Here is a 23,555-nt window from a genome sequence, read left to right on the forward strand (position 1 = left end):
GGCTTCGCGCATGCACAGGCTTTGATTGTTAGCTGTGAATTTTAAAGGCCCCACAAGGGTGTTGGATGCCCTCCGAAGCTCGAAGTGTTACAGTTACTGCATCTGCTGCGACAGATGGTGGTGAGCACATGAAGCGCTGACTCTGTGGTGATGTACACAGGAATCCAACGGAGAAACGTGTCACTGCTACAGAGAAGTACCAAACCTAGGTAGAGTCTGCACTGTGAGAGGCAGTCAGAGGCAGTGGTATTGCCAGAGAGTAGGGGTCCATCAAGAGATGCACAGGGCAGGAATCTGGGCCTCCACATACTTAGTGGTGTGAACTCCCCATAGGATCAAATTCTTTTTGAAGCAACCTTCTTCAATAGCCAATTCCAGCAGGCAGTTAGGTGGCACAGTGGATTAAGCACTGACCCTGGATTTAGGAGGACCTGAGTTCAAATCCGGCCTCAGACACTTGACACTTATTAGTTATGTGACCCTGGGCAAGTCACTTAACCCTCATTGCCAAGCCCCCCCCCCAAAAAAAAAAAAAAAAAAAACCAAACAGTCAATTCCAGAGAAAGACAAATAGAGCCTTGATTAATGGCTATACTTTTAAGAGGCAGCATGGTGTAATGGGTAGTGGACTGGAAACAGAAGTAATGAAAACCTGTGTTCAAATCCAGTTTTAGATTCTTTCAGCTGTGATCCCGGGCAAATCACTTAACTACTCTGCTCCTCACCTTTAATAATATCAGGAGTTTGGACTCAAACACCTCCTTTGTCCCTCCTAGCTCTAAATCTTTAATCAAAACACTGTGTCCCCTGTGTCCTGTGGTCTTTTAGCTGCTCATTTAAAATGTGTGAGAAAGCACTTCACCTAGAGAGAAAGTCTTCAAAAGACTGAAAGTAATCAGCATAACTAGAGCTGAGTGATGGATCTAAGAGACACAAGCTTGAGTTGGCCTCCTCCCCAAAAGGCTGCTCCTCTTGGACAGAGATTGGGTTGTTTTGGCCAGGCATTGTAGAGAATCCATGCATAAGGCAGAGGTGCTAAGGCCTCCCAGCTGATCACATGGCAGAGAAGAAGCTTACAAATTGAGTAGACTGAGAAAAATGGCTATGATCCAGACATGATTATTCTCTCCAGATGAAGTTTCCACCTGCTTTAAAAACCAAAGAAAAGGGGATTCTGGAAGAGAAATAAGATGATCTTAGGCGAAAGTGGTTTTATCCTAAAATTACTTCGGACATCAAACACTAAGTCCCTCTCCCTGTTCAGCCAAGTGTTGCCAGAAATGGGTGCTAGGGTTATCAATCTGGGAGGGATTTAAATTTGCAACTTGGGAGGGAGGACTTTTGCAATAGGTTCGAAATATGCTGTGAGTCTTAGGTACTGAGAAGCCCTGGTCCATTTAAATGAAATGAAAAACTATTCATTTGCCTTCAAGGGCCACCCACAATATGGAACCTTCTCTGTGTTTGGTTAGAACACCTAGTATGGTAGGTGAGGCCCCTTCAAGGGGGAGTTGCCTGCAAATTATCCTTAGGGCTAGTCTCTACTTCACCCCTTTCTCCAACCATCCTGAAAGTATGGGCTGGGGAAGAAGGTTTGAAATAGTACAAGATGTTAGCCTGAGAGAGACAGACAGACAAAATGATGAAAAACAGAGAGAAGATTTTGAATCAAAGAATTCAATTTACAAATAGCCCAAACATACATGCATGAATACATGCATGCACACATACATACATACATACATACATACATACACACAAAGGGAGCTCAGTATAGGCTTCTCATTTCTCATTTGGCTACACTCATCTGGACTTCTTTATTCATATCTATCATGCCCTGATGGCCCAGTTATCTTGCCCACTATTCCACCCTACCTTTTAAGCTTCTTTTTTGCTTGTCCTCTGTTTGACTATAAACTCCTTGAGGGGCAGGACCTGCCTTTCTTTTTCTTTTTTTTTCTTTCCTTTTTTTTTGTACTTATATTCTTGCTATTTACCATAGTGCCTGGCACATAGTAGGTGCTTAATAAATATTTGTTAATAGATATTCATTGACTGTGTTTCCACAAAGCAATTGGCCACTTTCAAGTTTTATCAACTCTATTTCTAAATGAAATGAAAATCTAGAAGCTCTGCTCTTAATTCCTTAGTTCTCCAGTTCAGAACACATGTGAAGTGATTGTATGGTGGTCTCACTTTTCATCTTTATATTCTTAGTCCCTTGCAGGAGGCATATAGTAGGCATCTTGTAAATAAGTGTTGAATCAGTGTCATTTCCATGGTGAATATACCTACCAGAAATTTCCTGAAATGCTAGCAGGCAACCTGGAGGGAACTTAACGTTGAATAGGTTCATCAATCAACTGTTGTTGTTCAGTAATTTTTCAGTTTTGTCAAAATCTTTATGACCCCACTTGAGATTTTTTTTGAAAAACAAAGATCCTGGAATGATTTTTCATTTCCTTCTCCAGATCATTTTACAGATGAGGAAACTGAAGTAACAGGGTTAAATGACTTGTTCAGGGTCACACAAGTAGGCAGTGTCTGAAACTAGATTTACACTAAGGGAGATAAGTATTTTTGATGCCAGGTCTGCCACTACTAATGGAGCCCATCAACCAATTAGCAAGCCTTTATTATACCTCTAATCTTCTAAGCCCTGGGAATATAAACACAGCCTCTGCCTTCAAGAAGCTTACATTCTGCTGGGGGGGGGCACAGCGCTGAGAGAACATGGTCAAAGATAGATAAATGTAGGCTATGGATAAAGCAAAAGCAAGGTGATGTGGACAGGGTACTAATGACTGAGGGAAATAAGAATGGCCTTCTCAAGAAGGTAGCACCAAAGTTGAGTCTTGAAAAGAAGTGGAGGTTAGGAGCAAGAGCATTTGAGGTGGAAAGGATGGCCTATGTAGAACATGTAACTGGAAGATGGGAGGTCATGTACAAGGAATAGGAAGTATGCCAGTTTGGCTAAAGCATAGATCCTGAGACGAGGATCAATGTAGTATATCACTGGAAACACACAGTCATATTGGGAAAGACTTAGAATGCAAATAGAGATGAGAGAGAGAGAGAGAGAGAGAGAGAGAGAGAGAGAGAGAGAGAGAGAGATAAAAGGAAGGATGGATGGATGGATGGATGGATGGATGGATTGATGGATGGGTAGGTGGGTGAATGAATAGACAGAGATAGAGAGAGATAGAGAAAGATGATAGAGATGATAGATGATAGACAGATAGATAGATAGTAGATGATAGATGGATAGGCAGCTAGATGATAGATAGGTTATAGGTAGATATAGATATAGATAAAATACAAATATATACATATACCTCTCTCTCTCTCTATATATATATATATATACATACATACATATGTACATGCATACATACATATAGAATTAGGTTGCTACTCTAATAGTTCTGCCTAGAGATGACCATTATTTTTCCTAGAGGATAGTTGTGGTATGAGCAGAAAGGGCATGGATGGGAGAGAAACTGAAGAGATAGAATTATAATACATGGCAATGAATTGGGGGTCAGGGGGTTTTGAGTGAGAGCAAACATTCAAAGATAATGTATAAGTTGTTAGAAAGGGCACAATAAGCAAGAGTTAGTGGAAGTAATGGGGAGATAATAGATTTGTAATTTCATTGATATAGGGAACTCTTATGTGGACCAAAGTCCCTTACCCATGTAGTCTGGCACCTATTCTGCAATTAGTAGAGAGTTGTCTAGAGAACTAAGAAGTTAAATGGCTTGCCCAGGGTCACACAATCAGTATGTATCAGGGCAGAACTTGAACCAAGATCTTCTTGACACTTTTGGGCAGGTTGAGTTTGGGATACCTCTGGAGTAGAAATATCCATCAGACATAAATTTTAGAGGAATAATGAGAAGATCCCATAACCTGGAGCTTATAGTGTGACATAGGGAAGGAGATTCCTTGTTCTCAGTTCCAGATCTGCAGCTAAATCTCTATATGATCTAAATGAGTCATTTAATCTCTCTAGAACACTCAGTGTCGTCTAGCTGTAACATGGTGGGAGGGCAAGCCTGGCCTTTACTTCCCTGTCTGGGAGATCTTGGGAACTGGTAAGTAAATATTTGCTCAATCTTGGGCTGATCTAGAAAAGGAAAAAGGCTGAAAGATCCCAGCCTCAGAGACTGCTCCTCTCCAGCATTAGCGCTGTTCATCCATTCCTAAGACACATTTCAGCTTGGCTGGGAAAGCACATGACCCAGCACAATGGCATTTCCAAAAAGTGCTAGGAAGATTGCAAAAATAAGGTTGGATTGACTTGCAGCCAATTCCAACACATGAAAGCTATACGGAGATGGGATCTGCGATGGAATGTGGGAGGCGATAAGTTTCTTAGTGATAGGAGTGTGGGATAACTACATCATCTAACTCGTGTGAGGAAATTGGCACACAGAGCCTTCCATATATACATAAATACATCTATACATGCACCTATACATGTATGTATAGATGTGTGTGAATACATATTTATGTGTATAATCTCCATAGCATCTCTCCTAACTGTTATCATCAACAGTGATAATGCCACTTAGTACTGTTACTGGGGTTTGGGTCCTTATTTTTAGATTCCCTCTATGGCTTTCTAGTTGGAAATGCATTTGTTGCCAGGAGACTATGACATCATTGGCAGCAAGAGACTTCCCAGAGTAATATGCAATAAGCATTAGAAATTTTTCACCTGATTGGAAAAAAAAATATGTGTTGATGTGAGGGTCTCACTATAGATCATCATGTGGAAATTGGCATGTCCACACAGAAGAAGGGAAGATAGTGCTACTTGGGTTTTAGAATCAAGTGGAAAGACCAGATTTGGTGTCAGGAGTGGGTTCTATTACTACCAGCTATATGATCTTGGAAAGTCACAGTCTTTCTGAGCCTGAGTTCCCTCACCTGTAAAATGAAAGGTTTAGCCTGGATGATGTCTGAAATAGCATATTCCTTTAACAGCCTATGGTTATCTCTTTGCTTCTAAGTGCTCCCAAGTGTTGGTTGATTTTTGTTTTTGTTTTTTTGTTGTTTTTTTGGTTTTTTTTTTTTGCGGGGCAGTGGGGGTTAAGTGACTTGCCCAAGGTCACACAGCTAGTAAGTGTCAAGTGTCTGAGACCGGATTTGAACTCAGGAACTCCTGAATCCAGGGCCGGTGCTTTATCCACTGCGCCACCTAGCTGCCCCCTGTTGGTTGATTTTTAATGCCCAGATGGAACAGGATTCCGGTTCTCCTAAGAGATGGCCTTTTTAGAGGAAGAATGGTCAATTCAGAGCGGGCAGAGCTAGATAACAGCTAAGCAGACAAAGAGGACCAGGAGCTTGATGGGGAAGGACTTTACTTCTGGACTGTACTTTTCTCCAGGTTTCTAAGACTGAACATGCAAAATGACTTTTGGGCATGGTGGAAACAAAAAACCCATCTGTTTAGTCTGGCATTTTCCTGATGGCGTGGGAGAATCAGCAAGCTGAGTCCCACAAACGGAAGTTTTAAATGCTGTACTTTTTAGTCCATATGGGGGCCAAGATTCTCTACAATGGGTTAATTAAAAATTGATTAAATATAGACATATCCATCTTCATCTAACCCTAAGAGATATATTGACAACTGTATGTAGTTCCTCAGTGATCATTTAGGGAGCTAGTCACATAAGAGGTGAGGTGGCTAGATCATTGAACTCCAAGTCAGGGGAAAAAAAAAAAAACACAACTAAATCTGAATTTTATGTGTTGTGACCTTGGGCAAGTCACTTAACTTTAAAGTCCTCAATTTCCTTATCTATAGAGTGGGAATAACAACAATACTACATTACAAAGTTGTGAGAATCAAATAAAATCATACATATATATATGTATGTGTGTGTATCTATCTATATCTATCCATCCATCTATCTATATCTAATCTATCTATCTAATACACACGCATATATACAAACATATATTTGCAAACCTTAAAGTGCTAAATAAATGTTAGTGATGATGATGATGACAATGATAACGACGATGATGATGGCCATTTCCTACCCAAAGTATGAACACCCTGTATAACACCATTACCTCTCTATTCACAAAATTATACATACCTCACAGTAGCCAAAGCTCTTTGGTTAACCTACATTCTGTTTCTAGGAAAGGCTCTCATAGAATCAAAGTATGGTAGAACTAGAAATGAACTTAGTTCTAACTTACTCAAACCATATCTGAAATAAGAATCCCCCCATATAACCTATCTCCAGTGATGAGGATCTCACTATCAGCCATAGTTGCCCATTCTATATTCGGGCATCCTAATCATTAGCAAATTATTCCATATATATATATATATATATTTGAAATCTACCTTTCTGAAACTTCCACCCACCGTACCTTGTTCTGCCCTTTGGGGACAAGCACAAAAAGACTAATCTCTTTTATACGTAATAGTTTCTCAAGTGTTTGAACATAAAGCTCATGTTACCCCTAAATCTTCTTTTGTGTAGGCAAAAAATCCTCAGTGGGCTTTAGTCAATCCTCATACGGCTTAAACTCAAGGCCCTTCCTCATCCTGTTAACTCTCCTCTGGACAAACTCCAACTTAACACTGTTCTTCTTCAAATGAGAAGCCCAGAACATACACACATACATACATATACACAAAGCATATTTTATAGAGAGATATTATGATATGTATTATATGGGTATACATACACATGTGTATAAGGCTGAAATAACAAGTCATTGCTAATGTTATATACATACATACACAGATGTATGTGTACATACAACATAATTATATGTCTATATGTTCTCTCTATATAGGCAGGGAAAGATATTTTATATTAAAATATATATTATGTGTATATATACATGTGTATATGATACATATTTGTATATTATGTGTATTTATATGTATATATGATACATATTTATATATTATGTGTATATATATGTGTATATGGAAAAGACTACATTAACAGATCATTGCTAATGTTATATACACATACATAATATGAAAAAGGCTATCCTTTCATAGTTTGACTCAATAACTGTGTTTTCTATACCTCTCAGAATCTTGTCACCTACAAATATAAGTATGCAATTTATGCCCTTACCCAATTCATTGCTAATCTTATGAGGGCAGGAGACCAAGAATAGTTTGATACTTCATTAGAGACCTCCTTCTAAGCGAATATCAAACTGCTCAGGGACTATTCTATAGGCCTGTACATTGGAAAAAATATCAAATCTATTTAACTATAATCCGCATTCCTCATCTTGTTTGCAAGGAGAGTATAGTAAAACTTTGCCAAAAGCTTTGCTAAAATTTAAATAAATCCTAAGCTGCCAACCAAATAACACCCTCAAGTAGATAGCTATGTAGTACAATGGATAGAGTGCTGTAATGGAACTTAACGATGTGTTTGAATCTGATCTTATTTACTAGTTGCATGATCAAGGGCAATTCATTTAACCTCTTTTGGTTATCATGTTGGTCATCTGTAAAACGAGGATAATAATGGCACCTGTCTCCCAAGGATGCTATGAGGATAAAATGATATGTTTGCCAAGTGCTTTTCAAGCTTTAAAGTGTTGTATAAATGCTAAGTATAATCATTATCATCATAATTATCATCATCAAAAAGGGAAATGGGGTTATCTGGCATGATCTAGCCATGATAAAGTCATACTGGTTTTCGGTGGTAGCTGTTTCCTTGTCTAGATGTTCACCAAACATTCATTAAGAACTATGTTCTAGGGGGCAGCTAGATGGCACAGTGGATAGAGCACCGGCCCTGGATTCAGGAGTACCTGAGTTCAAATCTGGCCTCAGACACTTAACACTTACTAGCTGTGTGACCCTGGGCAAGTCACTTAACCCCAATTGCCTTACTAAAAAAAAAAAAAAAAGAACTATGTTCTAGAACTTTGGAAAGAATCAAAGTCAAGAGAAAGGAAAGTTTCAAAGAAAGGAAACATTAATGAGTGAGGGAATGCTCTGACCTCCAATTGGGAGTAGAGCCATAAGTTGCAATGCCTACATCTAAGGAGACCAGCACAACATTCTCCACATTTCTCATCTGATTAAACTCAACTCTACTTCTTTTGACATTTCCATCATGCCTCCATGGCCCCGTTAGCTTCACCACTCCTCCACCCCACATTTTCAGCTCCCTTTTGTGTGACCTCTTCCCATATTAGATCATAAGCTCCTTGAAGGCCGGGACTGTCTTTCTTTTTCTTTCTTTTTTTTTGTATCTGTATCCTCAATGCTTACCACATTGCCTGGTACATAGTAGGTGCTTAATAAATGTTTGTTAATAAACATTTATTCACTGACTCACTATATATATATATATATATGTATATATATATATATATGTGTATATATATATATATGTATATATATATATATGTGTGTGTGTGTGTGTGTGTATATATATATATTTTGTGTGTGTGTGTGTGAGGCAATTGGGGTTAAGTGACTTGCCCAGGGTCACACAGCTAGTAAGTGTTAAGTGTCTGAGGCTGGATTTGAACTTAGGTACTCCTGAATCCAGGGCTGGTGCTCTATCCACTGCACCAACTAGCTGCCCCCACTATTTATCTTAAAAGTAAACAGGCTGCTTTTAAATTGCATTAATTGTATTTTAATAAAAGCTTACTATTTAGTAAGTTATTGTTTCAGTATCCTAGTTAATCAATCCATCAGTTGACTAGCATTGTTATAGCATTTGCTATATACTGAGTACTCTTTTAAGCATTTTATTTTATTTTTTGCAGGGCAATGAGGATTAAGAGACTTTCCCAAGGTCACACAGCTAATAAGTGTCAAGTGTCTGAGGCCGGATTTAAACTCAAGTCCTCCTGAAACCAGGGCCTGTGCTTTATCCACTGCACCACCTATCTGCCCCTCACTATTTATCTTTTTTTTTTTTTGCAGGGCAATGGGGGTTAAGTGACTTGCCCAGGGTCACACAGCTGGTAAGTGTCAAGTGTCTGAGGCTGGATTTGAACTCAGGTACTCCTGAATCCAGGGCCGGTGCTTTATTCACTGCGCCACCTAGCCACACCCCCACCCCTCACTATTTATCTTAAAAGTAAACGGGCTGCTTTAAAATTGCATTAATTGCATTTCAATAAAAGTTTACTATTTAGTAAGTTATTGTTTCTGTATCCTAGTCAATCGATCAGTCAGTTGACTAGCATTTGTTTAAGCACTTGGTATATGCTGAGTACTGGGCCAAGCAATTCTAATAAAAAAAATCAGAAAATATGTTCCTACTCTCAAGAAGCTCAGTCTAATGGGGAAGACACAATATTTAAAAAATGATGTACAAATTAGATATGTGCAGGAAAAATTGAGAGAGTCTCAGAAGGAAGACACCAAGGGAAGACTAAGACAATTTTCCTGAAGAAAATTTAGTTGAGACTTAAAGGAAGCCAAAGAAGCTAGGGGGTGGAGAGGAAGAGTATGAGAGTTAGAGAAATGAGGGATAGCCAGAGAAAATGGACAGAATTGAAAGGAGCATCAGGTTTGAGGAACAGCAAGAAAACCAGAATTACTGGATGGCAAAATACACGGGGAAGAGTGTTAGGAGCATAGATGCAGAGACAGACGGGAATCTAGAGATCATCTAGCCCATTGACTTCATTTTGCATATGAGAACACTGAAGTACAGAAGTTAAGTGACTTGTTCAAGGTCACACAAGTAGTCCTGTCAAGGAAATGGAATCATTTACACTAGAGAGAACTAATCCCAGCTACCCTAAGTCTACTGCTCTGCTCTTATAGCCTCAGTTTATAGCTTATTAGATAGAGAATTGAATTGTGCTCCCAAACACAGATGTCTCTAATTGGCAGACTTCATTCTCTTTCATTTGTGAAAATGGAAACAATTTTCACTCTTTTCTAGTCCTGAAACTCTGCTGCCATTCAAATCCACATGAGCGTACGGGGCAAAATGAGAGGCAGATTTGGTGCTGGGTTTGAAGTTGGAAGAAGCGTGATTCATATCTTAACCTCACTGCATTACTCTCTATATGATCATGGAGATGTCCCCTAACCATTCTAGGCCTTAGTGCCACCTCTGTAAAATGAATGATTTGGACTAAATTATTTCTAAGCCCCCTTCCAGCCCTAAATTTATGATCCTGTGTTCCTGGGACAGTGGACACAGAATTCTGTTATTTAACTTTACCTTTACCATAAAGGTAATTCAACACAAAAGCATCCTGGTTGAGGTCACCCTATGCTACTCAACCCATGGATTCAAGGACACTTACCTTATCGACCCTAAAGAGAGTAATATTATATTATGGAGAAAGGGCCTGTGGATCCTGTATGAGTGACCTATGTGACTCCAAATATCTAAACTCTCTCAAATTCAGGGATCACTAAACAGAGTTCAATTTGTGATCTTTTTGGATTCTGATGGGCTTTATGATGGCCTGGGGAAATTTGGTGCCAAATGTTTTTGGTGATGTGGACACCTGGCTTAGGGCTAGAAACACCATCTATACCAAATCTGTGGCTAGGATATGATCCTAAAAATTAAGCCAACTTGTTCAGTGACTCAGCTCCCTGATGACAATTTGTAAGTTCAATGTTCCCCAAGGAAGTATGGGAAAGTTAGGATTAATGACCCAAGCATGAATGATAGCAAGAGGCATGACATCTCTGACAGTTACCCGCTGCCCGGTGCTCCTGCCTACCAGTTTCCGGGTCGCATTGATGTTCACAGGGATCCAGGAGCCGCCGGGCACAAAGATCCATGGCCCAGGGCCCACTGGAGTTCTGCTGGGAGAAGAGTACCACTTGGGCAGGATTCAGCCAATCACTGGCATCCAGTTGGCTGCCCTCCAATAGGATAAAGCGGCTTCCTATAAGGGAGGAGGGGAACAAAACAAAAAACACACACAAAAAAGCACTTAAGATGCAGTAACTTTGACCTGGGACTACCTGAGCATCAATCCCAGACCATGATGTCACCCCCATTGACCTTTACACAGTTCTAAGTCTGAACTCAAGTGATGACCTGAGCTAGGGTGAAGCCTTACCTCAGCTCAGATTATGTGTACACCTCTGTGGGACATTTAGACATTTTATCATATGATAACCAATAGCCTACTATCCACTCTACTTCCTGTGGAAGAAAAACTAAATGCGGGTTTTGAGTAATTATGTCAGAGGTTGAGGATGTGATAAGAAGGATGAGTTACCTTATGGCCCCTTGGTAGAAAATTTTAAAGAATCAATTTAGTCTGTTTAAGAAGACATTATAATGCAATGGGAAAGGAGTGTTGGAATTAGAGTCAGCAAAAAGACTTGTTTGAATTCTGGCTCTGCCATTTCTAGCTGTGGGACCAATGGACCTCTTTTTCCTATTATGTTAAATTAGGAGTTTGTATTCAGTGGCTTCTGAGGTCCATTCCAGTTGTAAATTGATGGTCTTAGGAACAGAATGACTTATCAGTGAAGCCATTGAAACCTCAAAAAGATACAAATATTTCATCAATGGCAGTTCCTTCAGAAGTAACTGTGGAATCTGGTGGTACCCAGAGGGGAAAAAAAATCCATGTCGATAATTATTACTGACCATGGATATTGTGATTGTTTATTGACTATCTAAGCTATCCGCACTCCTCATGAGGCTCCCAATTTTTTTTTTCCCTTGGAGGCAATCACCATTAAGTGACTTGCCCAGGGTCACATGGCTAATAGGTATATGAAAGGGGATTTGAATTCAGGTTCTCTTAACTCCACAGCCAGTATTCTTTCCACTGTACCACCTAGTTGCTCTGATGCTCCCGATTTCAAAGAACGAAAATGTTTTCATATCAGAGGGATATTCTGGCATTAGAAAAGTAAGATATTCTCAGGTATAGGCATCTCTCTCACTGAAAGTTGATCCCATTTTGGGCTATATTAACTTTATTTCCATGAGAACATACCATCAAGTAAATTATTATCAAATGTACTTGAATTATAGATTTTAAGCAAAAATGGACCTCAGAGACCAGCTAGTTATTTTAGTTGTATTATTCATTTGTTGTTCATTGATTATTTTACACAAGTGAATACTGAGAGCTAGTGGTTGTGACCTGCTCAAAGTCACAGGGCTAGTAATGTGTAGTAAGTTTATGCAACTAAGCCCAGTTACTCCAAATCAACTGTTCTCCTCTTGTAGCATGAATATACTATCCCATTACAACTATAAGTAAATTATTCTTCCAAATATGTTCATATTTGAACTATATATATTCATATTTGAACTATATATTTATACTATGTTCATAAGAACCAAATAAAAAGGAGAAACAAAAACACTGATTTAGTTTCTTTTAGACTTATTTGGTTTCATGTTTCAGATTTTACCCAGTTTCTTTTAAGCCTGTCTTTCTTTGGATCAACCCATTTTGATTCCCTTAAGTACCTATACCTTTGGGTATAGACTTATTAATATGGCAACATATCAAGAACATATGATTTCACCAGTAGTTTGGAAACTAGCTCCGTTAATGTTGTTTACATCCTTCTTTAACTGACAGTCTTAGAAATTTGCTTGAAGCTCAGACAAATTTAGTCATTTGCTCATAGTCAAATTCTTATTAAGTGTGAGGAATGCAATTTGAACCCAGATCTTCCCAACTGCAAGTTCAGGTCTCAATTATTTATTCCACATCACCTCTTAAAATCATTAATGCAAATTATACTTTCTTATGATTCCTGGCACTCCCCTTTGATGTGTCTAGAAAATAAGTTAAGGAGAAGGGAGTTGGCTTCATGCATGGAAGGATGGGCTCACCATCTGCGATCAGGTGTTCAGGGACATGCAGGGTGATTTTGACAATGAGTGGACAACTCATGTGGGATGAGCAGACGAGGCCAATCACACAGCTGGTGATGCTGATGAGGGTCAGGGTGGTCTTGTTCACAGGACTTCTTGGAGAACCCACTGCAAACCAGACAAGAGAAAGGAAACAAATGGTAAAGCAGACCTGAGCCTGAGCTATGGATTGCCCTCTTTTTCTCCTCCCTAACCTACAGTACTCATAAAAGGCCAGCACCCAAAATACTTAACCCACTGCAGCAGGAGCCATCCCTTCTGGAAGGCACTTCTATCTCCCTTGCCCTCTATGACCTTTCCAATCTCAAGAAGCATGATGAAGGAAGCAGGAATGGAGAGAGCTTGGAAAAATGTGTGTGACCTCAGTCCCTGGTACTGTTCCTTGGGTGTGATACAACATTATGTCCTTTATGGAAGTGAGGGCCCAAAATATCTCAGAAGGAAAACTTCTCTCCATCTAACAAACCGGCTGGTCCCAAGCTCTTTTGTTCCAAAATTTAAACTAAGTTGCGAACTCTGCCTAACTGATCTGGGGAAGTAGGAATAACTCAATACTAGTAGATAGTAGAACAACTGAAAATAGAGAAATTCAACATACAGACTTTGACAGATCCAGATGCCCAGGATCAGAAATGACAAAGGGAGAATATTTACAAGATATCTTAAAACATAAATGTGAAAAGAACTGATTGAGGGATCAAGTAAATACTTTTTAGTAAGCATAGATATTCTTTACTTGAATATGTAACTGAAATTTGCATGTACATCCAATGTCCTCAAAATGAAACATTTCTATTTTTATATACATATGTTATATAATATTTAATTTAACATATTCTATATATTTATATATTCAGAATTTGATTTTTTTGAAAATTTCCATTTTAATGGTCTCTAACATCCTGGCATATCCCCCCTTTACCTATAATTTCTCATAGCATCATTAATGCCAACATTTAAAAAAAATTATATTTAAAAACAGTCTTTAAGTTCATCTCTTCATGATTTCTCATTATGAAGGGTTTGGGGCACACCTATACAGTTAAGAAGAACACTTGATTTCCAATGATGAGCTGAGGTTTACATGGGAAATAGATAGAGAGATACAGATAGATATTTATATCTATATCTATTTATATATACACATATATGTGTATACATAATATTTGTTCATGTATCTGTATATATTTGGGTAACTTTATTCAATAAATAAAGCTATTTAATATGTGCTATTAAAATAAACTACACATGCTGCATACGCCATCATCCATTTGCAAATTTAAAAGCACTAAAATGTTAGATAGCTATTCGTATATGTATAGCAGAGCATCAACTTTTTCCCCCTTGTGTTTGATCATAATACAATTTTGCTGCTCCCAGAAGGACAGAGATTCATCTGATGAAGAAAAACTTTCAATTCGTTTGAGATTTCTTGTGCACTATTTTCCAGGAAAAATTATCTTCTGACTTAATTTCTAGATTGACTCTCCTCTCCCCCTGAAGAGGAAAAGTTCATTCTGGTTTGTCCCTACAGAGTGTATCTTTGACACATGGATTTGCTTCATTCCCAGACAGGGAGGAGAATGTGGATTGAAAATGGTCCACATCCGATCACACTATTCAATTTTCCATCTGGGAAAAAGACTGGAGCAGAGGAGACCTATATGATAAAGACACTTGGGTGAAAAAGAGGGCTGTAATTAGCAGTTTGGGAACTGGGAGCACTCAAAATATTAGCTATGGGAGGAGACAGTGTCACCACCCTACAAGAATCAGGGTGACTCAATAAAATCTAAGGGTGGAGAAACAAACAAACAAACAAAAAATCCTGGGTTAGCCAAGGCTCCTGTTGTGGAGACTGTTATAAGAGAAGAGTAAAAAAAAGACAGATAATTTGCTGTTATAAATTCTGTTGCCTCTAAATTTCAGTGTCCTGAAATAAAGTCCTAATTACACCACCATAGTTGGAACTGTAGGGAGGAGGCTGTCTAACTCCTGAAATAATAATAATTGACACATACCTAGTTTAGGGCTTCACTCTTATGTGACATACACATCTTGGGATAGATACAAAACCCAAGAGACACCCATATAAAATATCTTTTCTAGCACTTCTCTTCGGAGAGCACAATCCATAGTACTCCTTTGTATTGCCCACTCCCTTGTCACTGCAGTGACACCTCCATACCTCTGCTCCGCCTCCTGCTGCGGGAGGGATCTGTATAAAAAGTCAGCTGGGGGTCATTATCTGCTTCTGTGCCCGAATCTCCTTCAGGGTTCAGGAAGGCAGATCCAGCTGTAATGAAAAGAAATACATCAAGGAAAGCAGCAGCAGCCCAAGAACACCCCCCCCCCCCAACCAAGTTCAACATTCCATCAGGCTTTGTCTAGCTTTCCTTTCCCAACTCATTCTGAACAACTATGTTCAGTCAGTGGTGACCTGTGGCAGGGGTATGCTGGTAAATGTTTAATACCCAGTTTTCCAGAACAGGGAAAAGGTAGGTGCATATGTGTGTGTATGTATTACATAAATACATACATAGGGGCAGCTAGATGTCGCAGTGGATAGAGCACTGGCCCTAGATTCAGGAGTACCTGAGTTCAAATCCAGTCTCAGATACTTAACACTTACTGGCTGTGTGACCCTGGGCAAGTCACTTAACCCCAATTGCCTCACTAAAAAAAAAAATAAGAAAAGAAAAAAATACAGATACAAATATAGATATTAAAACACATGTTTATATAGATATATATTTAAATATGCAATACACATACATAAATACACATACATAAAACACACAAATATACAAATAGATATAAATATACATATTCATATATATGTACACACACAAAGAACACACATTTAAGTTTAACTTGCTTCGTGTACATTTTCTCCATTACTAGCTCAGGGCTGGACAATCAACAAAACAACAGCATTCGCCAATTCCTGAGGTGTGGTCACACTGAAAATTTCCCTCTCAGAAGCACACACAAGGTGGCTCCAGGAAATCCCTGCTTGGAGGGTTATGTACAAACCTGAGTGAATATTGCAAAATGTTGGATAGAATACATGACTTTGTATATTAAGGAAACAAGGACAGGGGCTCAGGACCTGAGTTCTAGGCCCACTATAGGGGAAGTGATGATGGAATTTCAATTCCATTCAATTCAAAAAACATTTATCATAGACTTACTACATACAAGGTACTGTGTTAGGCTTTGAGGGTACAGAAGTCATGTATTGTATATGCAAAATAAATGTAAAGTAGTAGGAGGGTGCAGCTCCAGATGACATCTGTTTAGAAAGGATGGGGGACAGGAAAGACTGTTCTCATCATAATGACTCTCTGATTGTCATTTAGAGCAAAGCTTCTTAAACTGTGGGTCATGAACCTAACTGTATGTGGGGGCTGTGAAAAATTTGGCAGTAGTAAAAGGTTATGTATACCTATTTTATATACCTATATACCCAAGGTCGCATAAAAATTTCTCAGGCAAAAAGGGGTCATGAGTGGAAAAGTTTAAGAAATCCTCAATTAGAGAAAGACTTTTAGCTGTGCCCACATGACTCCAAATGATGAAGCCATTTCAGCGGGAGGGAAACCTTATGAACTAAAACTTTTTTACCCCATAGATGGGTGCTAATTTGTCTTCAAATTATATTTGTCATCCCCCTAGTTTTAGAGCTGCTTCTACATCCCTAATTTTTATAGATTAGAAAACTAAGGACCATGATATGAAGTAATTTCCCTAGGTCACACAGGGAGCAAGTTGTCAAGACAAATTTGAATCCAGGTCCTCTGGCTCTAAATCCAGTGTTTTTTCTCCATCACCCCATAGTTGTCATCATTTTCATATGGTCTAATTGTAATAGGTATAGGAATAGGGATTTCTAACATATAGCAGGGGCCACCATAGTTCTCCCCATCCATCTCTCTATCTAAGCCATCAATTAATGACCTCAGAGATAGATCTAAGCAAGGGGGAAGAGAGGATTCTCCCATTAAATGGTAAAGTGGAAAGAGGTCTGGATTTAGAATTGGAAGACCAGGGCTCAAATCCTGACCCTACAGTTTTTAGTTATATGTTCTTAGGTAAGTCACGACCTCTAGGACCCTCAGTTTCTTTATCTATAAACTGGAGATAGTAATGCCTATATAAACTACCTGCCTCACAGATTTACTGTGAGGAAAAAAAATGGTGGGCCTTAAAGCATTATGGAAATGTGAACTATTCTCTAAGTCAATAAAAGAAAATTAGGTTTTAGTGGGTATATGATAAAAAAGCCTTCTCTCCTTCTGGTATTACCTTGAAGCTCACTAATCTTCCCCCAAGCTGCTAACAGATCTACAAACAGAAAGACTCATCTCTGGAGGCTCCCACACATACCTCGAGCTTTATTATTGATCCGCTTCCTCTGGTTGCTGGAGGTGTGGGACAGTAGGGTTGCCTGTTGGTGGTTGGCATCCACAGGGCTGGTGGCAATGATATTGTCTTTGTATTTGTTCATCAGGGACAGCTTGGCATTATCACTTCCTGAGTAAGGAGAATTAAAGGCATCGACTTTCATGGGAAAGGCCAAAAGAGTGTAAGAGAGCAAAGAAATTCACTTGTACTTATGGATATTGCTTGAATAAAAACAAAACAAAACAAAAACCTTTTAGAGAGAACAGATGCTTACTTTGATGCTGCAAGGACCTGCATAGATAGTGATCCTACATTCTATTAGGAATCTTCATGAGTTGATGTGGCTAAAAAAGTCCATCCTTTGGTGGCCAGTGTTCTGGTGATGAGACTCACCAGCAGCAATGGGGTAATGGAGAGAGGTTTGAACCTGGAGTTAGAAGGCCTGAGTTTGAGTCCAATCTCAGATCTTAATACCTGTATGACTCTGGGCCAATCATGTCACTTGTCTTGATCTCAGTTTCTTCATCTGTAAGATGGGGTTGAATTCAATGATCTTTGTAGTTCCTTTCATATCTAAATCTATGATTCTATGATCCTCGCCAAACCTAGCTCTTCCTAGAATAGTCATTGGACAGAAGGCAAACATTTATTAAGCACTACCCATCTACATCCAACATGGGCCCAATATGGAAAGACTTTTGCTAGATGGTGGAATTACAAAGAACAAAAATGAAAGTCACTGCCCTATGGGAGCTTATGTTCTCACAGGGGATGTATGTGTGTGTGTGTGTGTGTGTGTGTGTGTGATTGGTAGTGGGGAGACATAAGTAGTTAAAGAGAATCAAGAAAGGCTTCATGTACAAAGTGATATTTTAGTTGAGTTTTGAAGGAAATAATGAATTTCAAAATAGGGAAGGGATATGAAGAGGAATTACATTCCAAGCTTAGAGGAGAGCTGGTGAAAAGTCATTAAGACCAGAATGTCATGTTTGAAGAACAGTGAGTGAGAAGACTAGTTAGGGTGAATCATAGAGTATAGAAGGAAATTAATCTGTAATGAGACTCGAAAGGTTGCTAGGGGACAGGTTGTAAATGACTCTGATCTCAAAACAGAAGAGTTCATATTTGATCGCAAAAGTAAGAGGAGGACAACAAGGTTCATTGAGTAGGGATGGTTGGTGACATGATCAGACCCGAGCTTTGGGAAAACTACTTGAGCAACCAACAGAAGATGGACTGAAGAGGGAAGATACTTAAGTCAAGGAAATTCATGAGGAGGCCATTGTAAAAATCCACAAAATAGGTAACAAGGGCTTGAAATAGAGAGAGTGGAGAGAAGGGGATGAATTTGAGAGACATTTTATAACTAGAAATGACAAGACTTGGCAACTGATTGAATATGTGTGGTGAGGAAGAATGAAGAACTTAGCATGATAGAGAGGTTGTTAACATCTAAGACTAGAAAAATGGCAGTGCCCTACCAAAATAGAGGTGGGTTTAGGGGGAAAGGTAATGAGTTATGCTTTTTAAAAATTTTTTTGAGTTATGCTTTTGACATTCAAAATAGATACTGGATATCCAGCTCAAAATGTACCAGAGGCAATTAGTAATTAGGGACTGGAGCTTGGGAGAAAGAATAGGACTTGATGGGTAGAATTGGGAGTCATCCCCTTAGTGAGAAAGGTCACTAATCCAAATGTAGAGACCATTATTCATCAGTTCTTATAGGCTATCTAGTTTAGTTGGACTTTGAATAGTTTCTACTACATCAGAGTAGATTTCAAGTCTGCCATATTAGGTCATCAAAATCAGACTCATGAGGTGAGGCACTATAAAGAATGGAGAGTGAAGTCCTTAAGGTTGGATGATCAAGGTGAAAACATTTTACTGGATAGTTTGGTATAGTGGAAAGGACCTGGGAAAGGTGTAGCATCAAAGTACCTGGGTTTGTATCCTGGCTCAGCTATTTACTGCTTGTGTGATCATAGAAGAATCGCTTAACATCTCCATACTTCAGTTTCCTCATCTTTAAATTGGACTAGACACTCTCCAAAATCCTGTAATTTTTTAAGACCAAAAATGCCTTTCAATTCAGCAAGGCACAGTGAATAGAGTACTGGGTGTAGCATCCTAGAAGATCTGGGTTTGAATTCATCTCACTTACTGGCTGTTTGATCTAAAATCAAGTCATTTAGCTTCCCTAGACCTTCCTTTTCTCATATGTAATATGGGCATAAAATATCACTTGACTCAGAGTGCTTTGTAATCCTTAAAATTGCTATGTGAGTTATTATCATTGTTAACACTCAACATCCATCTCATGCTTAGCACTGCAGTAGGCACTCCTGAATACAGAAGATGTATGAGACGTCCTCTCCACCTTCATTGAGCTTTTTGAGATTAAAATCTCACTGGGGAAAGAAGACTTACACACATAAAACAATAAGGAAATACAGCAGACAGTATGTAAAGCGAAAAGCTCTCAGCAGTTTCCCTAACACAAAATCTAGACAGTCCCTTGGGGCTTATTGTCCTCAGAATTGACCTGCAGGGAATTTATTGCTTCTGGAGGTGCTTAAGAGCTGTGGATAAAACAAAATAGCATGGGGGAAGGGAAGGTAGAAGTGAGATCTGTTCCTTTTAGGGTGTCCATTGGAGCTCTTTGAACTTCATCATAGCTCAAAAAATTAATTTCTAACCTTCAGCTATCCAGTAGTTCCACAGAAAAGTTGGCATGTGTCAAGCTGATACCTTTAACTCATTATTTTTCCTATGTAGAAACAATACTCCCTGGGTCACAGATAATGGGATAAGTGAGTATGGGAATGGCACAAGAGAAACTATGGTAATTTGTATAAAACAGAAACACAAGAGTTGGAAGGGACCTCAGAGGTGATCAAGTCAAACCTGAAACTAATCAGAACCCCTACCATCTTGTATTCAACAAGAGGTCATTTAGCTTCTACTGGAAGATTAATGATGTTAGAGAACTCACCTCTTTCTGAGGCAACTTAATCCACTTTGGGAGAACTCTGTCAGGAATGTTTTCCCTAGTTTTCTGAGATAAAGTCTTAGAGATTGTGGATAACAATGTGACAGAAACTGTTATTCAAATTTAACAAACCGATTCAATTCAACAAATATTTATTAGATGTCTGATATGAACAAACTTCTAGGGATGCAAAGATAAAAAAATGACATAGGCCCTGCCCACAAGGGGCTTATAATCTAATGGGGCAGACATGATATGTATACAAGTAAATATAATACAAAGGAGAATGAAAGATGGGAAAAGGAAAACCAATGCTATAAATTCAATAAACATTTATTAAGTTTATCCTCTATGTAACACATTGTACTCGATGCTGGGGTCACAAAGATAAAAAATGATAAAGTCCCTGCCCACCAGAGTATTGTAATCTAATAGAAGATGAGATATATCACAGATGCTTCTAATACAAGGTAGAATGAGATAAGTGGAAAGTAGAAATCCAACAGGAATACCTGAGCAATTCGGGGACATCAAGAAAGACTTTCCAGAGCGGGGCTACCCAATTTGGAAATTAAAGAGTCATATGCCCATATTTCATACCAACACATATACATAATGGATTTTTCTGTCCTTTTTGTTTCTTAGGCCAGATGTATGACCCAACTGAAAGGGAATGAAGGCACGTGTGTTTAATGTTGATGAGTCTCAAATCCCACCTTGAGTTGAAAAGAAAAAGGGATTCTCTTCTTGGTTTCTTGTCCAGATTTTTGATCCATGAACAATTCTTAGCATCATTGCAAGTGACTTACTCTGTTTCCCCACAGGCAGCTAGACATTGAAATAGCCAACCAGTTATGGAAATCACTGCCTGGAATGAAGAAATATACACCCTTCCCCAGCTCCAGTAGGCCCAAGCTAGAAAGCCTCAGGGAGCCCCAGAGAGACCATGAACCATTTGCTCCTTCTCACCTGGTGTGAGGTCCATCCCAGATTTCTCATTGCAGCCCTGGAGTGAGTCCAGAGTACGGGTAACCTGACTGGCAAAGTCTTCACCACCATTCATGCATTCCCGCTGCAAGTGATGCCTCAGGTCTGTGATGTCATATTCATAGCCATCCAGGATGGGGGTCTCTCGAATGCTCAGGGTGCCACTTGAATTATGACCCTGCACCCGTGCATTTCTCAGGCTTTCACGACCATGGCCACCAATCAGAACCGAAGGGATGTAGTGGATCTCATTGGCTGCCTCTGCACTGGCACTCTTCTGAGGTTGAGGCACACGTCGCCGCTTACACCAGCGTCGACGGGTATAGAGGATCATTACTAGACACAGGATGGAGAGCAGCAGAGCAATCATGCCACCCTAGGGAAAGAAGAAAACAGAAAGCTAGGAGATGCAAGGCCAAAGTCGGGCTCAAGGTTTGGCCCACCCAAAGAGAATTAATTCAAAAATCTTAATGCTGCAAGTATCAAAAATCAACATTCACTCATTCATTTTTTCAATAAGCATATATCCAGTGCCTGCTGCATGCATAGCTCAACAGCAAGGAACAAACTACTATAATCAGTGCTTGAATTGAAAGAAAAGGAAGGTGCATGGTTTATGGATCATTCACCAGTGAAGTATCTTAGCATCTTAGGTCTAGACCTAGAAGGGACCTTTGAGGTCAAGTCCAACCCTTTTGTTTTCCAGATGAGGAAACAGAAGTCCTTGGACGTTAAGTGATTTTGTGCACATAATTAATAAATGTCTGAAGCAGGCTTTGAATCCATGTTTTCTTAACTATTAGTCACTTGGGCAGTTTAGTGAAGATGGCACTGGCACTAGAGTCAGAAAGATTCCAGGTCCAGTTCAAATTGTGTTCAAATCTGGCCTTACTACTAAGCTGTGTGGCCCTGTGCAAGTCACTTAACCTGTCTGCCTCAATTTCTTCAGTTGTAAAATGGGATGATTATAGCACCTATCTCCAAAAGTAGCTGTGAAAATGAAGTGTGATAATATTTTTAAAGACTAGAATAGTGTCTGGCACATAATAGATGCTTAATAAATGATTTTTTAACTTCTTCTTTCTAGTGTTCTATTCATGACATTGATCAAATGGGATGATTTAGCAATCACCTCAGTGGGAGAAATAGGGAACTATTTTGTTTTACCAAGAGTCCTAATTCTTTAAAGGTACACTTACTTCAAAAGTGGTAGGATAGTTTTAGGCCCTTTGGAAAAGGATTATAAAGAGCATGAGATAATAGATTTAGAGATCTTAGAGGTCAATGAGTCAAAATTCCTCATCTTACAGCTCAGAGAGTTTAAGTGACTTGACCAGGGTCAGACAACTAATAAGAGTCTGGGATAGGATTCAAATTCAGGTCTTCATGTTTCCAGGTCCAATACTCTATCTACTATGCCACCTTATCTCATCCTGTTCTCCCCTACTAATTATTGCTACTCATCCTATTGTTGCTTATAGCAATTCTGTCTAGTAACTAACATTAGATTAGGAGGACAACTGACAGAATCAGGGTGCCCAGGTGAGAACAGTGTGGTGCTGGGCTGTTTCTGGAGACAAAGGATCCAGGTTCAAATCTCACTAGAAATGCTTATTACTTGTGATATCCTAAGCAAGTCAGTTTACTCAATTATAAAATAAAGGCTAGGGGTGTATGGCATGTGAAATTCATTGAATCTTTAGACCCTATACTCGTCAACTGTAGAATTTGGGAATGCCCAAATGGGGAGAGATTGGATGACTCACCTTTTTTTTGGTGACTTTCCAGAACAACTCTTTCTGAATCACAGAGAGACCATAGTCTGTCAAAGCAAGGATGTGGCATCGCGTTAAGGACTAACTGTCACCTCTGACATCCATCCACAGTAAGGTTTGAAGTAAAGGATTTGTTAGCCCATTACAGTGGGGTGTTAGACTGGCATAAATCTTACCTTCTTCAGTCCATATTCCCTTCCTTTATTTTAGTCAATAACATTCCCAACCTGCTTCATTAGGCTGGGGTGGGCCACAAGGTTTAGTTCTTGACCTTGGACTTCAATCAATGCCAACACATAATACAGACTGTAGATGAAAAACCCTATTAATTCTCAGTGAGTCTACCAACTGAGAGCTAGGAGATTATTCCCCTCAAATGCATTGAAGGGAGCTTTTCCAGTTTCATAATAATTAAGTCTTGGATTTACAAAGCTCTTCTTCCCCCCAAGCCTACTCATTTATCTTCTCTTACAATATCATTGTATAGCAAAGGAAGACAAAGTTCAGTTTCATACCCATTTTCAAATAAGTTGACAA

The 23,555-nt window shown here is 39.2% G+C and overlaps 1 protein-coding gene across 2 annotated transcripts in view; it reads right to left on the reverse strand.

The window, feature by feature from the left end:
- Nucleotides 1-23,555, reverse strand: part of ASTN1 (astrotactin 1) — a 469,489-nt gene that overhangs the window by 231,439 nt on the left and 214,495 nt on the right. The window contains exons 3-7 of one of the 2 annotated variants that reach the window (XM_043964036.1): nucleotides 21,226-21,619; nucleotides 17,247-17,393; nucleotides 15,046-15,153; nucleotides 12,816-12,965; nucleotides 10,723-10,890 (exon numbers count right to left, since the gene is read on the reverse strand). In XM_043964036.1, coding sequence (XP_043819971.1) covers nucleotides 10,723-10,890; nucleotides 12,816-12,965; nucleotides 15,046-15,153; nucleotides 17,247-17,393; nucleotides 21,226-21,619 — 967 coding nt within the window. Of the gene's footprint in view, nucleotides 1-10,698; nucleotides 10,891-12,815; nucleotides 12,966-15,045; nucleotides 15,154-17,246; nucleotides 17,394-21,225; nucleotides 21,620-23,555 lie in introns of both variants that reach the window. The other variant, XM_043964035.1, reaches the window with a different exon arrangement.

The sequence above is a fragment of the Dromiciops gliroides genome, chromosome 4, assembly GCF_019393635.1.
Source record: "Dromiciops gliroides isolate mDroGli1 chromosome 4, mDroGli1.pri, whole genome shotgun sequence".
Classification (NCBI taxonomy): domain Eukaryota; kingdom Metazoa; phylum Chordata; class Mammalia; order Microbiotheria; family Microbiotheriidae; genus Dromiciops; species Dromiciops gliroides.